Genomic DNA, 25,322 nt, shown 5'->3' on the forward strand with positions numbered 1-25,322 from the left:
CCTCCAACCCATACTCAGTGCAGATGTTCCTGTACACTATGCCAGCCACTAGGTTATGGCATTCCATGTACGCTGTTCCTGCCTTCATCTTACACCCTGCTATTATGTGCTGAACTGTCTCAGGAGCATCTTTGCACAGCCTGCACCTGGGGTCCTGTCTCTTGTGGTAGATCCCCACCTCTATTGATCTTGTACTGAGTGCCTGTTCTTGTGCTGCCATGATTGATATATATATATATATATATATATATATATATATATATATATCCTTTACCCTTTTTGTCTTTTGCAGATAAATACTAAACACACACATTTAGTAGAGAAATGTGCTGGTAGTTAAAAGAGGTGGGATGATAGACACAAGACAACTTATCTCTCCTGCTTCAGCTGGCAGCTGCACTGACCGTCAACAACAATAGGCACTTCATTTTGACATTGGATGAAACCAGTCTGTGTGCTCACATAAACCAGTAAGATGCGTAAAACTAGACAGACTGAGGATACAATATAACAACCAGACCAATGAATCACACAGCAGCATGATGGAGAAGAGTCAACTTCAGTTTTAATTAGTCCAGCAGCCAATTTAAAACAGAGATAGAAAAGGATGGACTTGACCAATATTGACATATGACAAAAGGTGTAAACAGGTCAGATTTCACAGTCCGCGATCATCTGTTCATTCACTATCATGACTCTTTTTTTTTTTTTTTTCTCTGGGATCCAAAATGTCATATACAGTAGTTTAAGAAATGAAGTGTGTTTACTGATCTCCACTTAATTCAGGCCATACAAACTGTAAACTGGACAGAGTTTTGTGGAACATTATAAAGGAAAGGGTTGAGTCATATATTATTTAATATGTGATTGTCTATTGATACTCTTGATGGTTATCAGTATTTTTGTGTTGAGTGATAATATCAGACTGTTTGGATTTAAAGTAGTGTAAAAAGTCTACTTTATGTTAAGTATGCAACTGAATCACAGGGGTTGTATAAATAATATTAACATAAGAAGGGAAAATGAAGGGTCTGACAAAACTTTGAAAACCAATATCAACATACTGAAACCAACCTAAAACTCAATTCCACATAGAATGAATGCAATAATACTAAACTGACATGTCTCCAGAGGTATTGGTATTCATTATCTATACACTTTCATTTTAGGTACCAGATCAAACACACATGCCTCCTCTTTAATAACATCATGCATGGATCTGGTTTCTGGAGACAAAAAAAAAACAAAAACAGAACAAAATCAAACGGCACCTTACAAAATGTTACTATACATATAATACCTCCAAATCAAACTCTGCATATATATACGTACAATACAAAATTGCTTTCAGCTCTTCTCTCCTAGAATCTATAATTGCTGACTTGCGGCATACAGCAACTATTAAAAAAAAGCGACAAAGCGCAAAAGGTACAACAAATACGACATTAAAACATGATGATTCAAAAAGAAAACATAAAACAAAGTACATGGCGCATAGAATATAAAACTGATCCTCAGTTGAAGACAAAGAACATACATTTAAGTTAAGCAACAATATCAAGTTCACATTTCCCCCTTTATAACTATGCTGTGGTGTCATGGCAAATTATTTCTCGTAGTTCGTTCCTTGACCGTTTTTTGAGTACTGTCATGAAAAACAATAGACTGAATGCATTATCCAGTTGTGATGGTGAGGTACAGTTTAACAACAGCCCAAGTCTGTTTCCTGCACCCCTTATTCTTTTCCTCTTTCATTGCCTCCCTCCAACCCTCATTCCCTCCTTATTCTGAAGGCATTCAGGTGAGTTTCTCTTTAGTTCGTTGAAAACACCCAGTACTCCCTATGCAATGTTCTTAATTGCATTCTCATTCAGCTTTTCCATGTAGTTCCTAAGATCCTTTGAGTCCCCGAGCTCAATGTCCGGACATACCCATTTTATCTCACTGGTCTGCACTAGTGCTAATGGGCTGAGAACAGGACATCCATTACTGGACTTGACATTGGAAAAGGTGGTGAACTTCACCCTCTTCCTCTTTGTGGTGGGTGAGTTAAGCGACTCATTCCTGTGATCCCTCCCAGTTGAGCTACATCCTCCCACACCAGTGCTACCACGCTGGATGCCTCCATTTAATAGTTGACTACCCTCCTCAAGCGTACCGCCCAGCTCGTCCTGCTGCTGTTGCTGCAGACATAGGCCCTCCTCTTGGCCAAGCCAAACCCAGTCGTGAGCATGGGGCATTGCCTCCGGGGCCTCCAAGGACAGGTGTTTGCTGCGGTACTTGTATGCGTAAGAGATGCAGTTAATGAGAAAAACCAGGATAGCCAGACAGAAGACTCCCAGCAGTGCATACATACCAATCTCCAGGTCTGTCAAGCCTCTTCGGGATGGCAACAAGTCCTCATCAGTGCTGCGGCTCCGAGGCAGCTCAGCCTGGTCTGGATATTCAGAGAATTCGCTTGGGACCCTCGCCCCGCTGTCTGCTGATAGACGGCCCCCATTAGGCCTCACTGGGACATGGCCCCTGATGGTAGTGGCTCCACGGTTGATTAACCCAGTTTCCATATCAGAGATAGATCCACCATAATAAGGTGGATCAGGCCGTGTTCGCCGGTCTCCTGGTTGTCTGTATTGCTCCTCTGGCTGACCAAACCGTACCTGTATGTTTGCCATTCCAGTGGCTAAGACAGTGTGCCGTTTTCCCTTTTGGCACACCTCTGACGGGCTCATTTCAACACGCACAAGCAAACCCTGACCTTCTCCCTTTGAAACAATGATGGGCCACTTCCATGCTGCACTGCGCTGCACCGCCACCACCTGCTCATCCAAAGAGGTGGCTGACAGAGTAAAATGGGCAGGATTGTAGTTGTCTAGGGGAGTCATGGAGCCGTCGCTGAACTGGAGCCAAGCACTGATGAGGGACTCCTAAGAAGATAGACAAACAGACAAACAGAAATCAGTATACAACAGAAGTAACCCAGTATGCAAACAACCCTGAAAATAACTCCAAAAACAGTAATCTGCACATTTCTTACTAATGCATAAAAATGACTGGAAAATAAAACAGAGGAACATGGCGCAGGCAAAAGTGAGCCTTAATTACAGTAGAAAGGAGACAATTGGATAGAGTGGATATGAGACTATTCTCTTGAAAGACAAATATTCTTTTCTCTCCAAGGGAAAAGACAGTAGCCTTCTTCCATTTGAAATTATAATTACAGGAATAACAGAGCTGTTCAGTGGTTGTATATGCAAATCAAAGAGATGGCTTCACTATATCAAGACTGAATTAATTATAAAAAGAAAAATTACAATGAATATCATAGACTCCATAATAACCCTGATCCAACCCTGAACTTGTAAGCCAAACACAATGCACAGTACTGTGCTAATACATTAAAAATAAGACTTTCTCTCTCTCTCTCTCTCATACCAGCTTAAAGAATGGTTGATAATGTAATATGCTGCAAGATATTTGGATGTTTTGGACTTTGTACCTGTTTGAGCGATTCAATGACTTCCTGTGTGGTTGCAGTGGCGACGATGGCCCTGTTGCTCCCTGGGCTTAGCTGCAGGGACAGAGAGAGTCCAGATACCAACTGCACCCCCAGCTCTGTCACACTCACTTTATCATCCACCACCCTGATGCTCCTCTCAGCCAGGACCAATGATGTCAGAGGGGACAGCACCTGCAACACACACAAATACTTGCTACTCATGGTAGTCCATTAAGATCCAAGATGACACTGTTATTGCGAATGAAGAGGAAGAGCTAATTCGCTAGTGGCTGTTGTTGACAATGGTGTCACTGTAGATGATAAGATGTCCAAGCCCGGAGCCCTGCAAGACGAAGCCTGCACTCTAAATTGAGTTTTGTCAAGAAAGGCCTTTGTGATTCTTTGAACTTAGTCACACTCACTGGGTTTCAGTAATTGGCAAAACAAAGATAAACTGGTATCAAAACACATGGTGATGCACAGATAACTCCTACAGCTTAAATGGAGTGTCACCTTATAGTTGAGTACTATAAAATGTCTAAAAGAAAACACAAAGATACATTTGCCCTCTGTCATATTTCACTTTATAACTAATCTTGTTTTGGTGCTGGGTCAATAGAATTGTATGTAAATGAAACAAAAAAAATACTTTTTGGCTTCTGTATTCTAAACTCTCATATTAAGTAATGGAAAGCACATAAATCTCTAACTAGATAAAGGAACAATGTGATTATACTATAAACAAACACAAACTATCATCTAGAAAAGCTTGTAACCACACAGGAAAACATATTATATCCACCCAACCAACCTCTGTGAGTTGCCAGAGGTGAGGGGAAGCATGTAAATAGTTGTGATATTGTTATGAGATGAGAATCCCTCCAATCCCCTCCAATTAGGGCTCCAGTTTCTCCTCCAGCCGCCCCCGCACAACCACACTTACCAGCCATAATGAACTGTCAACATGGATCACTGCCTCATTTGTACCGACCCCTTTCCTGTTTTCTTCCCTTTGGTTGACCTCTTTTCATTTCCCATTTTACTCCATGTGATACCGATGTATGATAAACACAGCTAAAATCAGTGTGGTGTCAAAAGATAGGAAATATGGTTTAATCCTACCTCTTAGCTGAGGGTGAAGGTTAAAAAGGCAGACTAGTAGTGATTGTGAAGCTGATATATTAACACCAAAACATAAGAGTGCGCACAGATTGCCTTGAAATCTGAAGTCATTTATACACGTAATTGGAAAGCAAAATAACAAAATGTTGTTCATCTGAAAACTCTCAGATCCTGACTTGTTAGAAATGATTTATGGGCAAAATCACTGGTTGAGATTGAATTATGTTAGAGTCTGGCTGCAAACAGTTGGCAATTAAAGTTGGCAGATGCACTTCAGGCACCCAAAGGGTATTCTAAAACTAGCACCAACATACTCGCTCGGCCTCCACCTTTGGATGTTTTGATTTGCATTATTATATAAGTGAGTAAATACTGTCTACCTTGTATTAAAATCAAATAAATCTGAAATCAAAAGATGCTGCTGTACATGATTTACTAACTAGGAATGTAAGCTACTGAAATGTAAGCAAGTAAATGTTTACATAAGTGTAAAGTTCAAGAAGTCATGCATCATCATTGTCTTTTCCTAGCAGAAGAAGCTGCCCAACTGCCAACTATGAGAACAATGCACTGTATCTTTCTCTTCTAAAGAAGCCAGGATGTGCAATCTATAAATCCCTTGCAGAACCACAAGATGCCGGGAACATTTTTTTGTCTCCCTCAACACCCCCCTCAACCTAACCCTGACTACATAGAGATGTCGTGTCTCTCCTCCAACCTATTACAGAGATTGCAGGTCCCACCTTTGGCCTACATCGATAGTTGTGAGATCCAACAAACTTCTAGACACATCTAGTCCCTTCTTCACACCACTTCCTCAGTTTACGAGTTGCTTCCTTCCACCCTCAGGGAGCAATTAAGGAACCCTTCCAGGCTCCTCCTTTCTATTCAAAGCTGTCTGAGTCTTGTCTTGTATGACTTCTGTCCAAATCTTAGAAGACTCTCACTACCTGACCCCAGAAAATCCCATTTGCTCATGGATCTACTCAGGTGCAACCAACAATATTACATAAAATTGAGTGTAGCCAAGACCATGCCTCTATGACTCATCATTCTGATGCTTTAACAAAGGTTAATAGCAAAATGTGTTTTGCATGAAAGTCTATTCATAACATGTCAGAAAGACCATGCTTAAAGGATTCATTCCTTACTCCCGATACACCATTGAACTTGCAGCCCAGTATATTATTGATGGAATTACTAGTTTTATGTCCACTATGAGACCTTCTAATACCTCCAGTGGCCTTTTGAAATTCTTGGCTTCCATTTAAATTTCAAATCCAAGTCCTCAATCATATTTTTTAACAGTTGGATCAAAATAAAACACTTAATGCAGTATGTAGTTAAGGCCTAAAGAAGCCCTGACATATATTAGCACAGTTTTTCTTGGATGACTGACAGAGATTGAGGAAAAAAGACAGAGACTGGGCTTATTCTGTTTTTTTTTTAAATGAAAGAGTTCTCAAGTTCACATTATCCTTTTCACAATGTATATATTTGCTTATTGTGGGCCTTCAGGGTTTGACCTTCTGACAGCCTTTCTCATGAATGCAGTGCTGTTCGGCAGCCATCTCTCATCTCAGATTTTGAAGCCTTTCACCAGCACAGGAACACAAAATAAATAAGCAGTAGACTGTTGAAATCAGTCCACAGTTTGAACTCCATAAGCGCTCAACAAAAAGATATATTCATAGTGGCAGAGTACCTATAGACTGACAGTAAAGGAATGGAAACCACTGGTTGCTATAGGCAGGTAGGAAGATACCATACATTCAGTATCTACTCAGTTCTTTGCTTTGGAAAATGTTACATAGACATGTAAGGAATCTGTGATTTATGGGGATAAAATATTCAAAAATACCAGCCTGGTTTTATAAGACTTTGGCTATATAGTATTTTCCTAATGGGTTCCCAAATACAAATAATACTCAATATATTTTGGAAGAACAAATAAAATACAGTCTTTCTTCTTTCAATATTTCATTTCTTTTGTTTCACAGACTTTGGATAAAAAGATATTTTAGGAGAACAAATATTGGAAAAAAAATGAATATTTCTTCTTACACATCATTTGTGCTTTGCTGATTATTGTAGTCAGATCCTGGAAAATTCCCAGCACATATGTGGCTGGAAGACCAAACTATACCTGTATGGATATTGCTGTATGTTTTAACTGTGTGGCTGAGTTGCTAAGAAGGAGCCAATCAAGGGAGGAATGTAGTTTTTCTTCACAACAACCATGAATGAAATACTAGGTGAATAAAGGTCACAAGAAATAGCAATATTAAAATGGGTTGGGTACATTTTAGGAAAATTAGGTAAGCCACTCGAACACGTAACACCAGTGGTTCATTGAGCTGATTTCATGCGTTGCTTTGTACGTTTATTTCACTAAGTGTTTACGTGATTTCTCTGGATTAAGCCCAAAAGCTTTGTCTCAAATCAAGAGCATGTTTTCATTCAGAATGATTAAACCTTTCCACACACCACCGGAGCACCACACCAAAGACTAGACTGAAAACATAACTGACATTTTGAGTACAAATTGTTGATTTATATAGTTGAAACATTACCCAGCAAATCATGATTGCATTCAATGGAGAATTAACCTTTATGTTCAGTTACATCATTAGCATTTCAAGGGGGAGATACCCTCACTTATTATAGGTAATTTAAATTATAATTGTGTATTAAAAGCATATTTTTCACATACAGTGTATATATACTGTATGTACTTTATGTACTAGGGCTGAACAATTGAGGAAAATATCAAATTATTGCGATGGCTATTTAAATTGCTACTTTCAATTAAGTACACTACACAGTATTAAACTAGATATGATTTCATTGCACCAAGAACTTATTTTTGGTGCATTTTTTATTTTGCCATATTTCTCTTTCTCATTGTATATATTTTGCAACATTATATTAATAAATTATTGGGACAGTCTTTGGACATACATTGTTGTGGGAACTCTGTTTGGGACTTGCAATGCTTCAGGCATTGATAATGAGCTAATCTTGATCAGGTGTCGATTGTTGTGTCCACTGTTGTCAGATGTTTGTAATGATGTCGGCATGATGGTGTGTATGTGTGTATATAAATATCTCTCAAAATACAAAATCTTTTTTTTTCTTGCGTATATAGGCCAATATAGTAATGTAATCCAATATAACTCCACAAACTATGGCCTCAAAATTACCTTACACTACGGCTTAAAAATGTACTCAGTCAAAACCTTTCTGACCCATGAAAATTGATCATTAGATGCATTACAAATTAACTATTTTGTTGCAGAGCTGCTGTTTTGCACAGCATTACTCTGCTTGTTATCCTGTAATTTTGATCCCACCCCCAGTAGTGCTATCATGCACACAGTACACTAGTGAATTGGCATAAACTGATATTTTACATCATAGTCAGGGCTGGATTCATATCAGGTGTTCAAGCTGCAGTGTGTGAGGTTTTCCCAAATGTGTATACTGCGTGTGGTTTCGCTGGTGTTTGTTTGTGTTTCCAGTGTGTCTATTTGAGCTACAGTTTTGATGCAGCATTGTGCTGCATTATATTGCCTTACACTTTTATTGCACTAATATTGATATACTATTATTATATATTGATAGAAATCACACTAATTTATATTAATACTAATTGCACTATTATTATTCTCACATCATTATCATTATTATCATTATGTGTACAGCATTATACTGCTCTATATTCTTTATTGCACATATATTATCATTCTCTTATCATTATCATCACAATGTGTACACAATGGAATATATATATATATATATATATATATATATATATATATATATATATATTATTTTCCTGTATTGTGTTGCTTGTTGACTGTGCTACTCTACGTGCCTCTGCAAATTGCCCCTCGGGGAAAAATAAAGTGTTTTGAACTGAATTGAGTTTATGGTTGAAAGAGCCCTTTACCCTTTATGCCACTGTGTGAAGTCTGTACAGATCAGGAGGACAGAATTCTGCCAGATGATAAATTTGAAGTAAAATGATCACAAATGGCTGCACAAACATTTTCATTTTCTCTATTTTCCATTTCATCAAAATGAAACTTAACGCAAGGCGATCTAACATCTCTCCTGTCACTTCCTCTATTTAAACCATGTCCTGCCAAACAGTGAAGCAGCACTCTATCACACACACAATCTCTCCTGCACAGCTCTTCAACTGATAAATAAAGAGAAGAGAATTATGATTCCAGTCCACTGTTTCAACAGTGTGTTGTTCCATGTTGTGCTATCTTGTAAATGCCAGATTGATGCTGATTTACAGTGGTAGCGGGCACTCATGTCACACCAAGCAAGGACCTGGTGGCAGTATTAGATAAACAGGATTCTGAGTGTTTGCATGTGTGTGTGTGTGTGAAGGAAAGAGAGTGAGACACAGGGAGACCACAGAGGTTCAAGCTTTTATTAGACGTGCCATGGAGGCATGTTGCTCTGTCAGCGCATGATAGGCTTAAGTGTTTGTGCCATGCTACAATCAATGCAGTTGATTTGTGCAACTCCTTCCCTTTCCACTGCCAAACCAGTTCTATTCTAATCCACATTCTCTATCACTCACCACCAACCTTGTTCTTTGTATATTTTTCTAGTTTTACTGTCTACAAATGTTAACTACTTACTATGTTAATATTAATACACATTAATATTCCTTTTTATGGCCACTTAGAGGCAAAAAACCCTTCAACAACAACCTGAAAAAACAAAGTTTACATAGTAATTCTGACTGATGTTTGCAAAGGATTATCCATTTAGGCATCAAGCAGACACAGAGCAACATTAGCATGCATTTAGAGTCATGTTTCTGGCTGCCTTTTATATGCTTGTAAACTTTGTCTGTCTGCTGTTTGGTGCAGCGTACATGTAGGTTTACCAGAACTGAAAACAGATGCTTGTGGATGCAGGAAATGGGGTTGCTGAGAGTGGAATTTGCAACTCGCAAAACCAAAACAATGAGCTAAAACAGGCTAACAGGCTGGTATAGAAAATATTGATTTGTGGAGCTTTAAATCCTTTCACTCTCCTCTCTGCTCATTTAACATTGCGAGGTAAATATTTCTCAACAGAAAAATGAGTATATTGTGATACATATATTTCTGTGAGACTTTACTTTATCTTTCCTAAAACTGGTTCCAGCCTCTCAATCACTGACTTTTTCAGCAATTCAAATCTGATGTTGTGCTCACTGATGGCTGTTTTCTCACTGTTGGACAAACAAATAAGCCAATCAGAGTTTTATGGGCAGGATTAAGAATGAGGATGTCATCTTCCAGTGTCAGTCAGAAGACTGGTGACAGAAAAATTGCAACAAAAATGGCAACAAGCACTGTTGATATGCAGCCTTGCAGGTTGTTCAAAGTCACAAAAATAACAACTTTTAAATCAGCATATTTCTTTGATTGACATGACGAGCTACCACAACTTCTGTGCCGACTGAAAATTATGCTTACGGGACACATATGTCAGTCACTACTGATTGGATGGAGCAAAATAAACCCGCGTCCCAAACAGAAAACGGCTAACATGAGCATGATGTCAGAGTGCATAATGAAGTGAATATAAAATTGTAATGCAGTTTGATTATGAAATGACTAAATCACACACAAAATGCACACACCTGTAGTTTGGTGGTTCCAGCGCTCAGTCCTACTAGGATTTGGCCCTCCAGCAGCTGGGCAACCTTTGGGTCCTCCACCCTCAGAGAATCCTTGACCAGTTGTGTCACCTCCACCTGCCAGTCACTACCAAGCAGGAAGTTCTGCTGGCCTAGTCTGTCCTCCTCCACAGCACCTCTGACTTCTCCATTATCTGCCACAAAGTGCGTGAGGACACGCAGGCTGGTGCTCTGATACTGGGCCACACAGGCGTTCTCTGTTCTCTCCTCTGCTGCATCATCACTGCCCTTGTCATCAGTGACCCTCTCATACCTAAAGTAATAGGAAAAGAGGAGCAGATGAGCAATAGGAATAAAGTGCAGATAATTTACTTATGTGAGGAGTAGATAGCATAGGTATACTTCAGGTCTGTGGCAAAAAGTACTAAGATCTTTGTTTTTAGAGAAGTCCTCTGGAGTAAAAAGATACTTTGAAGGTGAACACCTCAACTTTTTCCTATCACAATTCAATGTAATTCATTTTTTTTTCTTATCACCATTAATGCCCATAAAGTCTAAACCCTCTGATGTATTTACTGCAGTCAAAGCTTCCATTGTCTGCTCTGCTGCAGGTTTTCCCGACCTCCCGAAAGTCATCGGCTTCCAGTGTTTTCAAAAATCCATTAAAAACAGCTTGCAGAGACAAACTGCTGCCTTGCTTGCTTTCTCATTTTCTTTAAAAGGGCAAATGACATTTTGCTGTATGTCTGCCATTTATTTGGCCCAAGGCATACACTTTGCAGATATAGCCATCTCAGTAGATACGTTTCATAACAAATGAATGTTTGCAAACCCAGGCGCGAGATTTTGTGAAACATTTGCTCTTTTCTATTCCTCCTGTTAAAGTCTATATAGCCCTTTATCACAATAACAGACCCACATTAGACTGGAGATAAAATAGAGTCTCAAAGGCTAAATTAATGTGGCACCCAGATGTTTGATACAACTTCTACTCTTTTATTGTACTTTATAACATTAAAAATGTTTCTGGAACACTAAATTATGATATACTAATTGGCTGCATTAAAGATCTAGTTGATTCTATTCTGCTCTACTGTGTTGTGTTTTCCAAGCAGTCTGTCATACTTCATGATTAATTGGAATTCACTTTACTTCTCAAAAGTTGTAGGGTTCCAGTTCTTTCCAAAAACACATTAAAAGAGCTTGTAGACACAAAGTGCGCCCTTGGCTTATATAATACATCATACTAAACAACAACATATTGTATTTTTTGTTCTGAGGCTGAGCTGTGGGAGCTGCAATGACGGGTGAAATGTGGCCCTGGGACACGGATCTGCTCCAAAGAGTCAACCATATTGAAGCTGAAGAGAAACATTGCTATTGCTATTAGGCGTATACATAACTCTTATCTATCCACTCTTCATCTTCCATCACTCTCTATCACTGGATATAGGTATGTTTGTCTTGTGCATTGTCATTTTGTTTTCTCTTTCTCTCTCACACACACCACAAGTCAGGCTCTCGCTCTATATTTTTCATATCAATTTCGAACTTGACTTTCCTGTAATCTATTTTTCAACTCTCTCACTCTCACCTTTTATTCTCATACTCTTTTTTTTCCCCGAGCTCTGCCTGCATCTGTCTCTGTCTACCAGTCAGGTGGCCGGGGGGGGAGTGACAGTGACAGTTTCCATTAGGTTTAATGAGGCATGGCCGGTCAGGCAGAAAAACGGGCTGACAGGTTAACATGCTGTGGCCCAGTGGCTTGGCTTAGTTCCTAACCTCCCTTCGCCATCCCCTCCCTGTCCCTTATTCCACATCAGTGAAGGGACGGCAATCTAAACCAAGGTGACATTTGTGGCTGGCAACAGAAACATGAGGTCAGGTCATGTTTGTAGCAGTGAGTGACAGGTCAGCCAAGGTGTCGCGAGTGTAATGAGGTGGCTTATGTGCTTGTGTGAATGTGAATAAGTTGAAGCTTTGTTTTGTTTATGTGCATATTTGTTTTTTCTTACAAATATGTACATAAACTTCACATATCATGCATTCTTCATGCAGTAATGTACCAAACAGACATGGCTGATGTGATCAGGCAAGGAAAGCAGGGGGTATTTGTGTTAGAGTGCCACCCTGTGGGATGTATGTCGATGGGAAATGACACTTGAACGACTGTATTTTCTGTACAGATGTTCCATGCATATGAAAGTTATTATATGGGTTATATTTAAAACACATGCTGTTTGTGCTAATTGGGGTTGAGCCTACTGAAAATCACATCTCGCATATTCACAACCAGCAGAAAAAGTAACATCTCGAGCATATAACAGTGGACACATGGTGGGAAAATGAAGATTAAATCTCAGTAGTTTCCCTTGAAATATAATTTCACAGCACACAACCTAAAACGTCAGTCCCAGCAATGTTTACATTCAGCATATTGAGTTCACCACCAACAAAGAGGGTGCATGTGTCAACTGTTACGTCATGTAATTACTGTTTTCATTTCATAGTATTAATTGTGCATGAATATAATATCCTGTCTCTGATAAAAGGGAGTAAACACTGGCACACATGGAACAGTTTAATTCGATTTCTATTACAAACACACCAGTGTTTCAGTGCTTCATGTCTTCACCATAGTTATTGTCTGTATGATCATCATAAATAATAATTATATTAGCCATTATTAAATGTAAATTAGTCAGTGTGCTTCACTGATCATCTATTTCAATTTTAATAGGGTTATTTCTTTTTTTAATCAGCATTATTCATGTTAGAAGAAATTTAAATATTTTTATTAGAACTATCTTGAACAACTCACAATGCGCCGCACAGATCATCGTGCACTGTGTCCCTTTTCAGCCTTGGGAATTTTGTCAAAACTCAAAATTATTACGAATTTCTTATCCAGTATAACTACCTTTTGGGAGACAAGTCCAATGCAGCTACAACAGTAACATGCTGCTTACACACTGATGCTTCAGTGTGTATTCTAGAAGGCGTGGACCGATCCAGTCACCTTTCTTTAGCTCGTTAGCTCTGCTAAATTTATGCAAATGTATCTCTTTTACTCTTCACTCTAAATGGGTCAGATACTAGCAAGTGAACATTTCGTTTTGGTAACAACTAATTCTACGTAAGAACTAGTTTATATGGTGCAACCGATTTTAATTTAGTGATGCGTAAATCTTCACTTAATAAACACTTCCATTGTAACTAGGCTAAGTTTGGACGTACAGAAAGCTGGAGCAACAGGCTTACCTTCTGTTTCCAGTAGTAACGGGGACCCTCCAACCCTTGATCTGGCTGAGCTCTGGGTCTGCCACGTCGATAAGCAAGGGCAGGCGGGGCATCCATACACTCATCTCCAGCTGGGCGCTCAGGAAACTATAGGTAAAGTTGAGCATCACCCTGCTCTTTCCTCTTGTCTCTTTTCCATTGACATACACATAGTCACATCTCTCTGACACCTGGAATGAAACAAGACAAAAATAAGAGCAATGACAGAGTGAGACACAAAGAGACAAAGAAAGAATTTGGAGCTGATGGCTAAGTATTTAAATTCTTTATACGATGTCATATAAAAGAAATGTTTCTATATTTTATCATGGTTCATTTGTAGATGATTTTCTTAGGTTCTTTTGTCCAGTTGGAAGTTTTTCAGTCAACAGCCTCTTCTGAGATGCTGGAGGGTGGAAAGAGTTGGCATTGCTTCAATGACACCTCAAGCGTCAGGTCTGCTCAGTTGTTTGTGTGTGTGCGGTGTGTGTGTGTGTGTGTGTGTATGTGTGTGTGTGCATGCAGGATAATATGTGTGAAACTAATATGACTTTAGTCCAACTTAACAGATGGAGCTGAAAAAGACACAAACCTGTTTCATCCAAACAGAGAACAAAACACTAGCTCAAGCTGTACTGTGATTGGCTAGATAAAGTACAGCTCCAATCAGTAACCAAGTTTCCTCAGATGTTACTTCAACACAGAGAAATAATACAGCAGGAACATCAAAAGTGTCTGTCATTATCTTCAAAACACCAGAATCTCCTCATCAAACATTTTTTTTCTCCATTCCTCGTGCAAGTATGAGGACAGAATCTATTAAACAATCTGTCATTGAATTTTGTTTGTAATCACGTGCGTTTCAATTCATTTCAATCTCAAATACCATCAGGAGCTTGACTGACACAACTGGTAATTTCAATTTATGTCCACAATACTGACAATTGCGTCTTTATAACAAACCAGTCACAAGAAGACTGTCATCTGTCTCCACTTCTTTGCATAAAACTTGGCAGCTTTATTCTCAAATGATGTCAGACCAGCCCCTATCTCCAAGGAACAAAACTGACAGCTTGGTATCTGTCAGCTCTCTCCTCCTCTTCCCTCTTCCTCTCCTACTCTTTCACTCTCACCCTCAATCTACTACAGTATTACTGTACCTCCTACATGTTCTGTCCTCCTATAATGAGAACAGGTTGTGCTTCAGAAAGGGCTATTCCTAGGTTAAAATCAAAGTGAGTTAAGGTTTAATATTTCAAATGGACTTTTGTTCAAATGATCAGTATCATAAAGAGAATTAAGGTTTATAATCAGGCCATCTATGAAATGTGATGACAAAACAATATCCATAATCCAACAATATCCTTAAGTGTACAACAGCACTAATATGAGAATATTGTGTTGCATAGCATTATGACTGACTGTTAATTTTTCAAGTCTGTCCGAAAACAATAGTCATGTGCCAAAATGAAGATTGACAAAAATGTATCTACAAATTTATTTGAAGCTAATGTGAAGCTTCAGCCTTTCATATTAGTCAGCTCAGTTCTATATTTTTCAAAGTTACTGTCTTTACAAAAGTTACTGCGCCACAAGAGGTCTTATAGCCTCCTCAGTTGTATTTTTGCCCCCTGTTTAAGCTTTATGTATCTATAGAAAAATAACAAAAACAACAAAATTGATTGGCTGAGATACATGCAACTATCGCTTAGCTGTTGTTTCAGAACCATGGGCAGTGCTCTTTCAGAACCATGGACAGTGCTCTTGCGTGCACCATAAACAGCTGTTTCTATGCACCTGATTTTGTCAGAGAATCATTCATAAATTCAAAAACTATTTAGCACTCTGCTCTGATTATAAATGTATTTGATTTTGAAACAGTAGCCTTATGATGTTGTTATGTTTTACTGAGGCTATTGCATGGTTAAATCAATGAATTTTATTTTATGAAAAAACTTGCCCCCCTGCAATTTTTAACCTTCTCTTCAACCTAGCACTGGGTGCTTTTACTCAAAAAGTACTAAAATATAAAAGTACAGAGGCGCACTTCACTTCATGCTTGAGGGAGAAAGGCTGGTCTGTTGTGCTGGCTCTCTGTATATACACTTATCTCGTGCATTTGTTTGTCTTGCAAAGATAATTATTTAGATATTAAATCAAAAAAAAAAATGCTTGGCACCACTTGCCTTTTTGGAAGATGAACTACAAGGTAACTCTGGCATTTGTGCGCTGTAGACTGTCTGGGTGCTGCACCGCCCTCACAGCTGAGTTCCACCTCAACATCACATTATTAACTAACATTTAGAAAATCTATTTTTTATATTTGTGAATCGTAGGAGATAAGAATCGAGATTCTTATGTGAATCGATTTTTTTCACCCACCCCCTAACACACACCACACACACATGCCATGCACTAATGTGCAGGGTTTCTAAAGGCAACCATCCAGAGAGTGAGCTGAAAGAATCCACTTCACTCCTCATTGAGTATCTTAAGCCTCACCTCTATTTTTGTTCTTTTTTTCACTGTTTATCCTCTCTCCCTCGCTCTCTTTCTTTCTATCTCTATGTCTCTCTCTTTCACCTATATGCTGAAATCAATTTATTTCATAATATCTCCTTTCAGTCTCTAGTTTTGTTTCTATATTCTCGATTCATCTTTATCTTTGGTTATGAAAGGTATCAGAGATGATAACCATTAAGATTTAATTGAGATCTCTGGAAGGTGACATCTTCCTTGCCGCATGAAAAATTTAGCACTTCACTGATCTCTGCAGTCTCTGATATCACCAATGAATGTGTCATGAAACCACGCACAAATCAATGTCACCTCTCCATGGAAACAATCCATTGTGTTGCTAATCATGCTGGCTCGGAATTTATTCAGAATGACATGCACAAACACAGATAAGGACATCACAAAATTCAAAATGTGGCATGAGTTTATGACTGAACTGATACCTGACTAAAACTGATCGAGTGCTCAGTTCCTGGCAATTACATAATAGTGTGTTGGACAGTTTTCTGCAGTTGTATGTATTAGGGTTTAGCTTGAATTCAAGGCACCGAGCATAAATGATATTTTTCTTACATGATTCTCGCTTACAGCAGCAAATATGCACAATATCCATCTTCTAAACTATAGAGGCTTATTTAACTGTGAAGTATTTCTTGGTGTGAGGTTCAGCGGTTTATTGTATATGCTGTAGGGCTCCACATCAGTGTGACAAAAGGAGAACTATCTATTATGACTCATGTTAAAAAAAGAAGATCAAAACCTTTGCTTGCTTTGATTCTATTTGTTGCACATTGCTATTTGTCTCAATTTCTATTAAAACCTATCACCCTTTTTAGAAATGAAGACCTTAGAGAGGATGAGTTGTAATCCCTAGATTTCAAGGTTGTTTATAGATTTAATAAATGTAATAACACTTCCCCGCTATCATTCTTTTTCACTTTTTATTTTAGTCGAAAATATTTTAACAATATTTATTTTGCCTAGTCACAAAACATTGACAGGACTCTGTAGCCAATCAAAAACAGTCAGTGTCCACTGAGTCATGCTCATTCATGCCACTCATTGCCGAATCCAGCAATATGTGAAAAACGGCAATCCTCCCATTCATTTGAATAGGGACAGTGCGTTTAAGCTGCAGGAGTAGGGACAGCAGAGGGCAAAAAACAGCAGCCATCTGGTAAGAAGTTGGATGGGACTCAACTTTTGCCAAAACGCAACCCAGCATCATGCTGCGGTTGGCCAATCACATACATGCAAGTGTACATTCCTGGTGGATTACTTTGTAATGCTGCTGTTTACCTTGTGATCATTGCAACGAAAAAACCTTTCCAGAGTTGTAAATTCCTGTCTGTGAGTGTTACAAACCACTGCGTGGTGTTTTGGCTTCTCATAAATCCTTGCATTAATCTGTAACTCTAACTCGACTTCCTGGATCATATTTCGCTGTGTCACCTGTACCTCAAACAACACACCCCCACCATTGTAGCCCCCTGCGTCGTAGTACCGGATTGCCGGATTTGGTGTGAATGCAGCCTTATAACCCTGATAAAGGGTAGAGAAGGTGACTGTCATAGAAGGAGAAAACATTGACGGCATCTGCTTTAACCAAGTTCATCAGCACGGATCAGATAATGGTGCTACTTTGATAAAAAATGCAAAAAAAAAATGAAAATAATGGAAAAGCTGATAGATTTGCTATCTCAAGCAACATTTTAAGTCCCCATTAGTTCATGTTCTTTTCATTGTGCTTTAAGCAATGAGAACTGCAACTAATGAACATTTTCATTATTAATTTTTTTTATTTAACCAAGAAGCCTCTTGAGATACACTATCTCTTTACAAGAGAGCTCATGACAAAATGTTAATATAAGAGAGTTTTGGCTGAAATGGCAGTGATTAAACTGCGGATTATTTTTTTGATTAGTTGATTAATTGCTTTGTCTATATGCCAGTAAATAGGGAATAAGAACAGCTCAAGGTACCATATAAGAATTTCTTTGTCCAAAACTCAGAGATATTCAATGTATTACTGTATATTAGAAGACTAAGAAAACCAGCAAATTTGAGAAGCTGTACTCAGTGAGTTTTCGGTATTTTTGTTTAAAAAAATGACCTAAACAAATAAGAGATTTTCTGTCAACTAACTAATCGATTAATCAACTATGCTCTATAGCAGTGGTTCCCAAACCGTTTTTAGACCTCGACACCACTTCATAAGACATTGTTAGTCGTCATACTCCTCTTACTGCTGAGTGCCTTGAAAACTTGCAAGCCACACAGCATATTGCGTTTCCATGACAACCTGTAACCATGAGTTGTGTTAAGCTAAGCCTTTACTGCTTATTAAATACTTTTAATACAGTGATTTACATTTTTTTTAATAATTCTGTTTTAATATATTTGAAAACAACACAACATAATTAATGCAAATGTCATCTCATTGCTCTACAGCTTAGCTCTACAATCAATATAGAAATAATGGTGCAGTATGCTTTGAAAATGAATGAGTTGTTGGTAATGTACAACACATATAATTTATAGTGTTGGGGTAATTTTTAAGAAAACCACCAATATAGTCCTTACAGTTTTTGGACCATTGTGCTGTGGTCATTTTAGGGTAATGTCAGCATATGTCATTCTTCAGAAGAAAAGGACTTCACCCTCAAAGCTTCAGTGAAACAGTGAGGGAAGATAAAAATGCTTCCCAATCAAAAATTGTTTTATTTTAAGTTTCCTTTGAAAGTAGGGTGGAGAGAGGAGGGGTACAACTAACAGTTCTCAAACCAGATGGGTGGGCAGGGGAGTACGCTACCGAGGTCAGCGTCACAATGTGTGGTGCCACTTCAGTGGATAATTAAACCCTTTGAGAGATCTGCTTCTTCTCTTCTCTCTGATATGCATGTACGAAACACAGAAACTCACTGTCTGCACACACAAAATCTGCTCCTCAGTATAACTTGCATAACTAGTATTCTATTCCTCTTGCACATACTTACAAGTAAGAACAAACTGTTTATTTTTCTCGTCTCTCACTTTGGTTTTTCTCACTTCCTTCAGCCTAATACAACAGGGACGTGTTGAGGGACAGATATTAAATTCTATGTTATACTTAATGGATAATACAAATGGTTTTGCATTTTCTAGATTAACAACAAATCCTGTGTACATAACATTTTCCAAAGCTTTAAATAAGATTTTAGATTCATTACTTACCTTCCAGAATGCCAGTGAAAATCAACTTACAGAGAATTGAAACTTGCTTGAGATAGGAAATCAATCAGTGAACATTTTCTCACCTTTTTGTTTTGTCAGAGTTATGTTATTACTATGCGGCAATAAAGTTGCAAACCCATATTTTGGTGTTAGCTTTCAAGCAACTATACTTTTAATGCAAGAAATAACACACTGTATATGTGATGCAATAACATCATTTGGAGGCAAATAAAAAATAGCAGAAGAAAATTACAGTTATTCACACATAGATAATGGTTATACACAAGCATTCTTCACCCTATGAGGAACAATAACCATAAATAGCAACTTGTGTCTGAGATTAATCTGAGTTGCTGTCATCTTGAATTGGCTCCTCATATCAGGGAGAAAGAGAGGCAATATACTACAGATGTCAAGTTAGAGATGATCAGTAACAAGCATGGTCTACAGAGTGTCTTTTTTTTCTGTCTTTCTGTCTTCTTTCATTTCTTTTGTAGCTACTGTTCCAAGTGTTCTTTTTATATTGTGCAACATCTCTGCACATATTTTCAGTGTTTCACTCTGTACAATATAATCTCAATTAATTTAGTTAATATACTAACCTGTAAGATTTCTTCTGAGACACTTCATTGTCCACTGTTTGGACCAACATTAATGGCATTAAGGCCCTTTCTTTTGGAAACATCTAAAATATATGCTGTTTCTATGTTTTTGTGTCTTCATGTTTCCAACATGAAATGTATTCTCTTTAATGACTGTGCTTTTCTGCATAGGCACTAAAAGTGCATACACCTAAAAACAGTTTTAAGCACAATTGCATGGAGAAATGTTGCATCTGGCAGCATGTTCAGTGAAGGCAGCATTACCCCAGATGATTGCTAATTGTTGCTAATTTTTCTATTCTATTTCTTTTTTTTAGAATTCCTGCTGTATCAAATTGACCTGAGGAAAAGCTCTAAATTTATGACACACCATTTAACAAAAAAATAAGCCTGGCTGTTCCTGTTTTGCTGGAGGAAATTCAGCACGTGCTTTCTCGACTAATAAGCCCAAACCACTTCTACACTACAACTACTTTTTATTCATTCTGCTCACCCACCCACGTAGCACTATAAAGATGACCATGAAGCAGAAGGCAACAAAGACAAATTAGAAAATTAAAATAAAAGCTGCTGCTAAAAACATCCCACTTACCTTGATAACCTGTTCGTCTGTTGACTTGCACTCCACTGACTCGGTTACATCAGAGACCGCTCCGTCTGTTCCTACGGTGACTACCTTTACGGGCACAGCGACCGTACGCCCAGTGAGGACAGCTGTGTTGAGGATCTCAGTGTCCTGCAAAGTAAAGCAGAGAGACACAAATTAGTGTTGCTCTTACAACTCAGTGACTGCTGGGACTAACACCTAGATCCTGACAGACACTGGAGTTCTGAGGCAGACACCAATTTGGCCAACATCGATATATCTGCAATAAGCCAACATCAGCCAGTATCAGTCTCCTTCTACTAACATCTGATAGGAACATTTTTTATATAACAATATAATAACAATATTAAAAAATACTCCAATGTTACGGGCTTGTTTGCTTTCTTGTCAGGATGTAAATGAAGAGATTGATGTCATTTTTATGTCAGTACATTCAGACTTGTCAGGGACTTGTTAAGCCTAGCTTAGCTCAGTTCTTGGAACCAGGGGTAAATGACTAGTGTCCACCAAGAGAGGAAAAATGTGCATTCCAACAGCTTCAAATGTGTGTGAAATGTGTTTTCAATATCTGCATGTGTTAAATATACACCCTAAATATGTAAATTAGACAGCTGTGGAGTTCTCAGTTGGCACCGTTTAATGGAGCTATGTTAGCTCTTTCTCACTGCTTTCTGTGTTTCTCCTACAATAAGCTAAACACATTCCAGAGCTGCCTCTGTACATAATGCACAGAGATGAAATTATATATGATGTCCTCATGTGACTTCTGGTAAGAAAGCCAACAAGCTTTTTTTTTTTTTTTTTAAAATGTTGTGTCCTTTTTTAAATGATGCTAAAAACAAACATTGACAAGAAGTTGGAGTATGACCAATACTTTTGTTGTTAAGACTGTAGTACTAGAACTACTACAGTAGTTCACATGAATAGAGTATCATTTTAGTTTAGTTTTTCAAAGTAGCACTGACAGCTGAGGGGCAGGCTGTTTCGTGATATTGGACCTATAACACTAAAAGCTCAATCCCACTCACGTTTTCAAGCTGGACTAAAGGACATTTAAGAAAATTGTTGGTCCAGTATATAAAGTTAAAGATCAGACATATACAAGAAATACCATAATATGTATGGTAACATAATATACGTAAAAATTCAATGCTTTCCATGTTTACAGTAGTGGTCAAAAGCCTGGCTGCTGATATTTTTCTCAACTCACAAACTGCATTCAAAATGCCATTAATTTGAAGGCCACATCCTCTGCAATTGTTGACTGTAGTCACCCTCTAGGCCCTTACATCACGTGTCTGTCTGAAACGTGTTCAAATAGTCCAACATAATGATGAGCAGCCGTGAGCAGTCATATTTACTGTCACAGGGATTATACATCAAGCACACAGGTGTCTGTGTATCTCTGAGTAAGACTGAGCAAAGAGTTAGGGCTGCAAGTAATGATTATTTTCATTACCATTAAGTTGTTTTTGCTATTAATCTGTGAAGTAGAAACATGTATCTATCACAAGTTTCACAGAGCTATTTTAAAATTTCTTGTTTTGTCTGACCAACAGTCAAAAGATATTTAATCTACCATACAATGATATGCGGCAGTGAAGAGTAGCAAATCTTTGACTTTTTATTTATTCATTTTTTTACAATTAATAGAGTATCATAATTGTTGATGAAATTTCCGTTTGACCAATTGATTAATGGACTAATTGTTTCATCACCACTGAGAATATATTTACTGTCTGAGAGTTTCACCATGAAATGAAAAGATTTTCACACATCAACTTTTAAAAGAACAAAGCCAGCCGATTTACCTCTATTGAAATAAAGTCCAATATTATCAGTTTTCTACAAAACCTTGAACAATATAATACAGTGATCTTTTTAACCACATGGCACCAACGTTTGTTATGCTCATTGTTTTTACACATTTAACATGTAGATAGCCAATATAGAATACATATTCAATAGGCGGACTCCTGACCGGGAACAAAATTTCACCACAACCTAACTAGGACCCTTTTGAGTGACACATCGCTATCATGTCACCTCAGCTGCCGTCATTCAGCCTGCCAAGAGTAACCGCAGTTAGCAAGGTTGATGTCGGATATAGGTGCTCCAGCTGATACAATTGAATGGCTTATTCAAAACTGATTTGCAATGAAACAGTGGCCATATCAAGACTCTATCATTATAAATGTAAAATCAAACATTTTCAGTGATGAATACAGTGAAGAACTCACCAATGAACACTTACACCAGTGTTTCCCCCGACCTTCACACCATTTTATATCGATGTTTAAGAACTCAACGAAGGCGTTAATTCTACCAGTAATAGGAAAGCTTTTCAGGTACATACATTCATTCTGAAGTTTTTTTTTTTTGTTTTGTTTTTTTAACTCAAATATCTCAATTTAGTTTACCCCTACAGGACCTTTTAACATGGTGCGAATTTGGTAAGTTAAGTGGACCTCAGAGACCCCCTGCAATAGAGTCTTAACCTACACCAATGAATGATTTACAGTGATGTGGTATCACACTATAGCCATTTCAGTCTTTGTACAGCTATTCCCAGGAGCTCATTTCAAGTGAAAGTAAACAACCGCGACAATAATACTTTATGTCAAATTGCATGTGTTCAAGAGATATCAGAACACACACTTGAGAGTGGAAGGCCTTATAGAGGAGGAGGAAGAAGATAATGAGATCAATTAAGACAACGTGTGGTAATCCTTGAGCTCTCAGCGTGTTTGTTGTACTGAGGATTTGCTTTAACAGTGGATCCTGCTCATCACAGCTTAGTTTCAATAAAAGACTACTAAGAGGCCTAAACCTTTTGAAAGTCAAAGGAAAACTGGTCTCCAGGCAGCTCTTTGTGCATCAAAACCAGTGCCTCTCTGGTTGCTTTGTTTCTTCACCCTCATGCTCCTTTTGAGAAAAAAAATTAAAGAAAAATTAAAGTTCAACTGTAGATGAAGGAATTCCAAGCCTAAGCATTAATAAGAGGTCTTCTCTTGCCTTGTTTCTTTCTCTCTCACACATCATATTTTTCTGTTTTCTGATAGCTCTTGATGATGATAGTTAAGTTATTTCATCCAGACTGTCTGTGGTCTACCCTTACTTTTTGTAAATTCTATTTGCACACACATAAGACTGCATAAAATTCAGATAATAAAAAGTAAGAGATGTGTCAGGAGAGGTCAAGATGCCACAGGCTTACACAGCGGACCTCCCCTCAACTTAAGGAGAAAAACAATAACAAAAACAGGAAAAAAAATCTAAGCTAACATTATTTAGGAAAATACAACAAAAAATAAATGAGCAGAAAAAGCTGACCAATCAGTGGACAACAATCTAATAAAAAAAAGAAACACATTAAAAATAATACAGGGGAAAGAAGAAGAAAAAAAAAAAAAAAAATATATATATATATATATATATATATATATACAGATCAAGAAATAATTAGACATCATGAATTAAATGTGATGACAATTTCCTTTTTAAAATTTTCTGAAGATAAACTCTTGATAACATGTACTTTGGTGTTCGATATCTGTACACCACCATATCTGAGGGAGGACTGGCCATGTTTCATTTTGTAAGTGAGGATGATCAGCCTGTGTAGTATTATATGAATGACTCTGGGAATTAAATTTGAAGAAGCTGCTAAACAATGATGGTAGAGAAACGGCAAGAACATATATTTATATATATAAACACGTATCTGATGAATATTCATGTCATATACTGAAAGAATGTTCCAAAGACTGGAAAAATAGAGTATATTTTTTCTTTATCCTTGTCTATTCTTAGAATTGGCATTGCTTTCTCATTTTCTTTACCAAATAACAAAAAAATAAAATAAAATCCTGAATATTAGGTCTTTTTGAAGCCAAAATAATGACAACAGTCTCACAAAAGGATGATGTTACAGTAAAAACTATAATCTTTTTCTTGTCCATTACTTGAAATGAAGACCAAAAATATGGGCAGATTGGCCATGAGCTGTAACCGTTCCTTAATAAATGTACCTCAGTTACTTAACCACCACTTTCTAAAGCATTACCAAGAAAAGGTGAGGAGAAAATCGTGAAAAGAACAATCAACAGGAAGGAACCCAAACGCAGGACACAGACTCAGAGTTGGAATGAATAAGAAAAGTTTTATTGACTGGGCTCTCAGGGAGTGAAGGTGAACAGAGGTGAGGATGTAAGCAGGTGAAGGCAGGGGGTCAGAGGGAAGCCGGTGGTTGGCAAAGCAGGGCGGAGCAGGGATGAAAGTGTGGCTGGATGAAGCTAGTTTGAAAGCTAGTAGATGGGTCGACCCTATGACTGGTCAGCAGGCGGAGAGGTGAGCAGAAAAACAGGCAGGCATGCAGTGACCCTGTGGTACAGGGAGACAAGGTTAGTTCAGCGAACAAAACAACACAAGAGACTAAGCTTTGAATGCACAATTCAAAGTGAAGTGGGATGTGATCCACCACAATAGCTGAAACAATGATCTGGCAATGAGTGTGTGAAGAACCGGGGCTGATATACTGCTGAGTGGATGAGTTGAAAGGATTGCAGGTGTGCAGATTGGAGCAGGTGTATAGGCTGGACAGTAATCAGGGAGCCAGAAGAGTGAGAGGAGTGCCCACACCCATGCCTACATCGGACACACACACACACACGTGCACACTCACCAGACAGGGGGGCACAGGAGACATACAGGAAAGGGAAACACCAGGAACACAAAGGATAAACTGGAGGCACGGCCATGAACGTGACAGAAACAGGACCCCTTTCTTACTCAAAGCAAAATCTCTGAGAGAAGCCTGAAAGCTGTGTCCTG

General features: G+C 38.2%; 1 protein-coding gene across 2 annotated transcripts in view; it reads right to left on the bottom strand.

Moving 5' to 3' along the window:
* Positions 1 to 540: 540 nt before the first annotated feature.
* The window catches only part of si:dkey-112m2.1 (transmembrane protein 132C), a 177,485-nt gene continuing 152,703 nt past the window's right edge, over positions 541 to 25,322 (bottom strand). For both annotated transcript variants that reach the window (XM_067574594.1, XM_067574595.1), the window contains exons 6-10: positions 20,475 to 20,618; positions 13,533 to 13,741; positions 10,275 to 10,584; positions 3,497 to 3,688; positions 541 to 2,924 (exon numbers count right to left, since the gene is read on the bottom strand). In XM_067574594.1, the coding sequence (XP_067430695.1) occupies positions 1,842 to 2,924; positions 3,497 to 3,688; positions 10,275 to 10,584; positions 13,533 to 13,741; positions 20,475 to 20,618 (1,938 nt within the window). In that variant the 3' untranslated portion in view covers positions 541 to 1,841. The remainder of the gene's footprint in view (positions 2,925 to 3,496; positions 3,689 to 10,274; positions 10,585 to 13,532; positions 13,742 to 20,474; positions 20,619 to 25,322) is intronic.

This window comes from Thunnus thynnus, chromosome 19, assembly GCF_963924715.1.
Source record: "Thunnus thynnus chromosome 19, fThuThy2.1, whole genome shotgun sequence".
NCBI classification, from domain to species: Eukaryota; Metazoa; Chordata; class Actinopteri; order Scombriformes; family Scombridae; genus Thunnus; species Thunnus thynnus.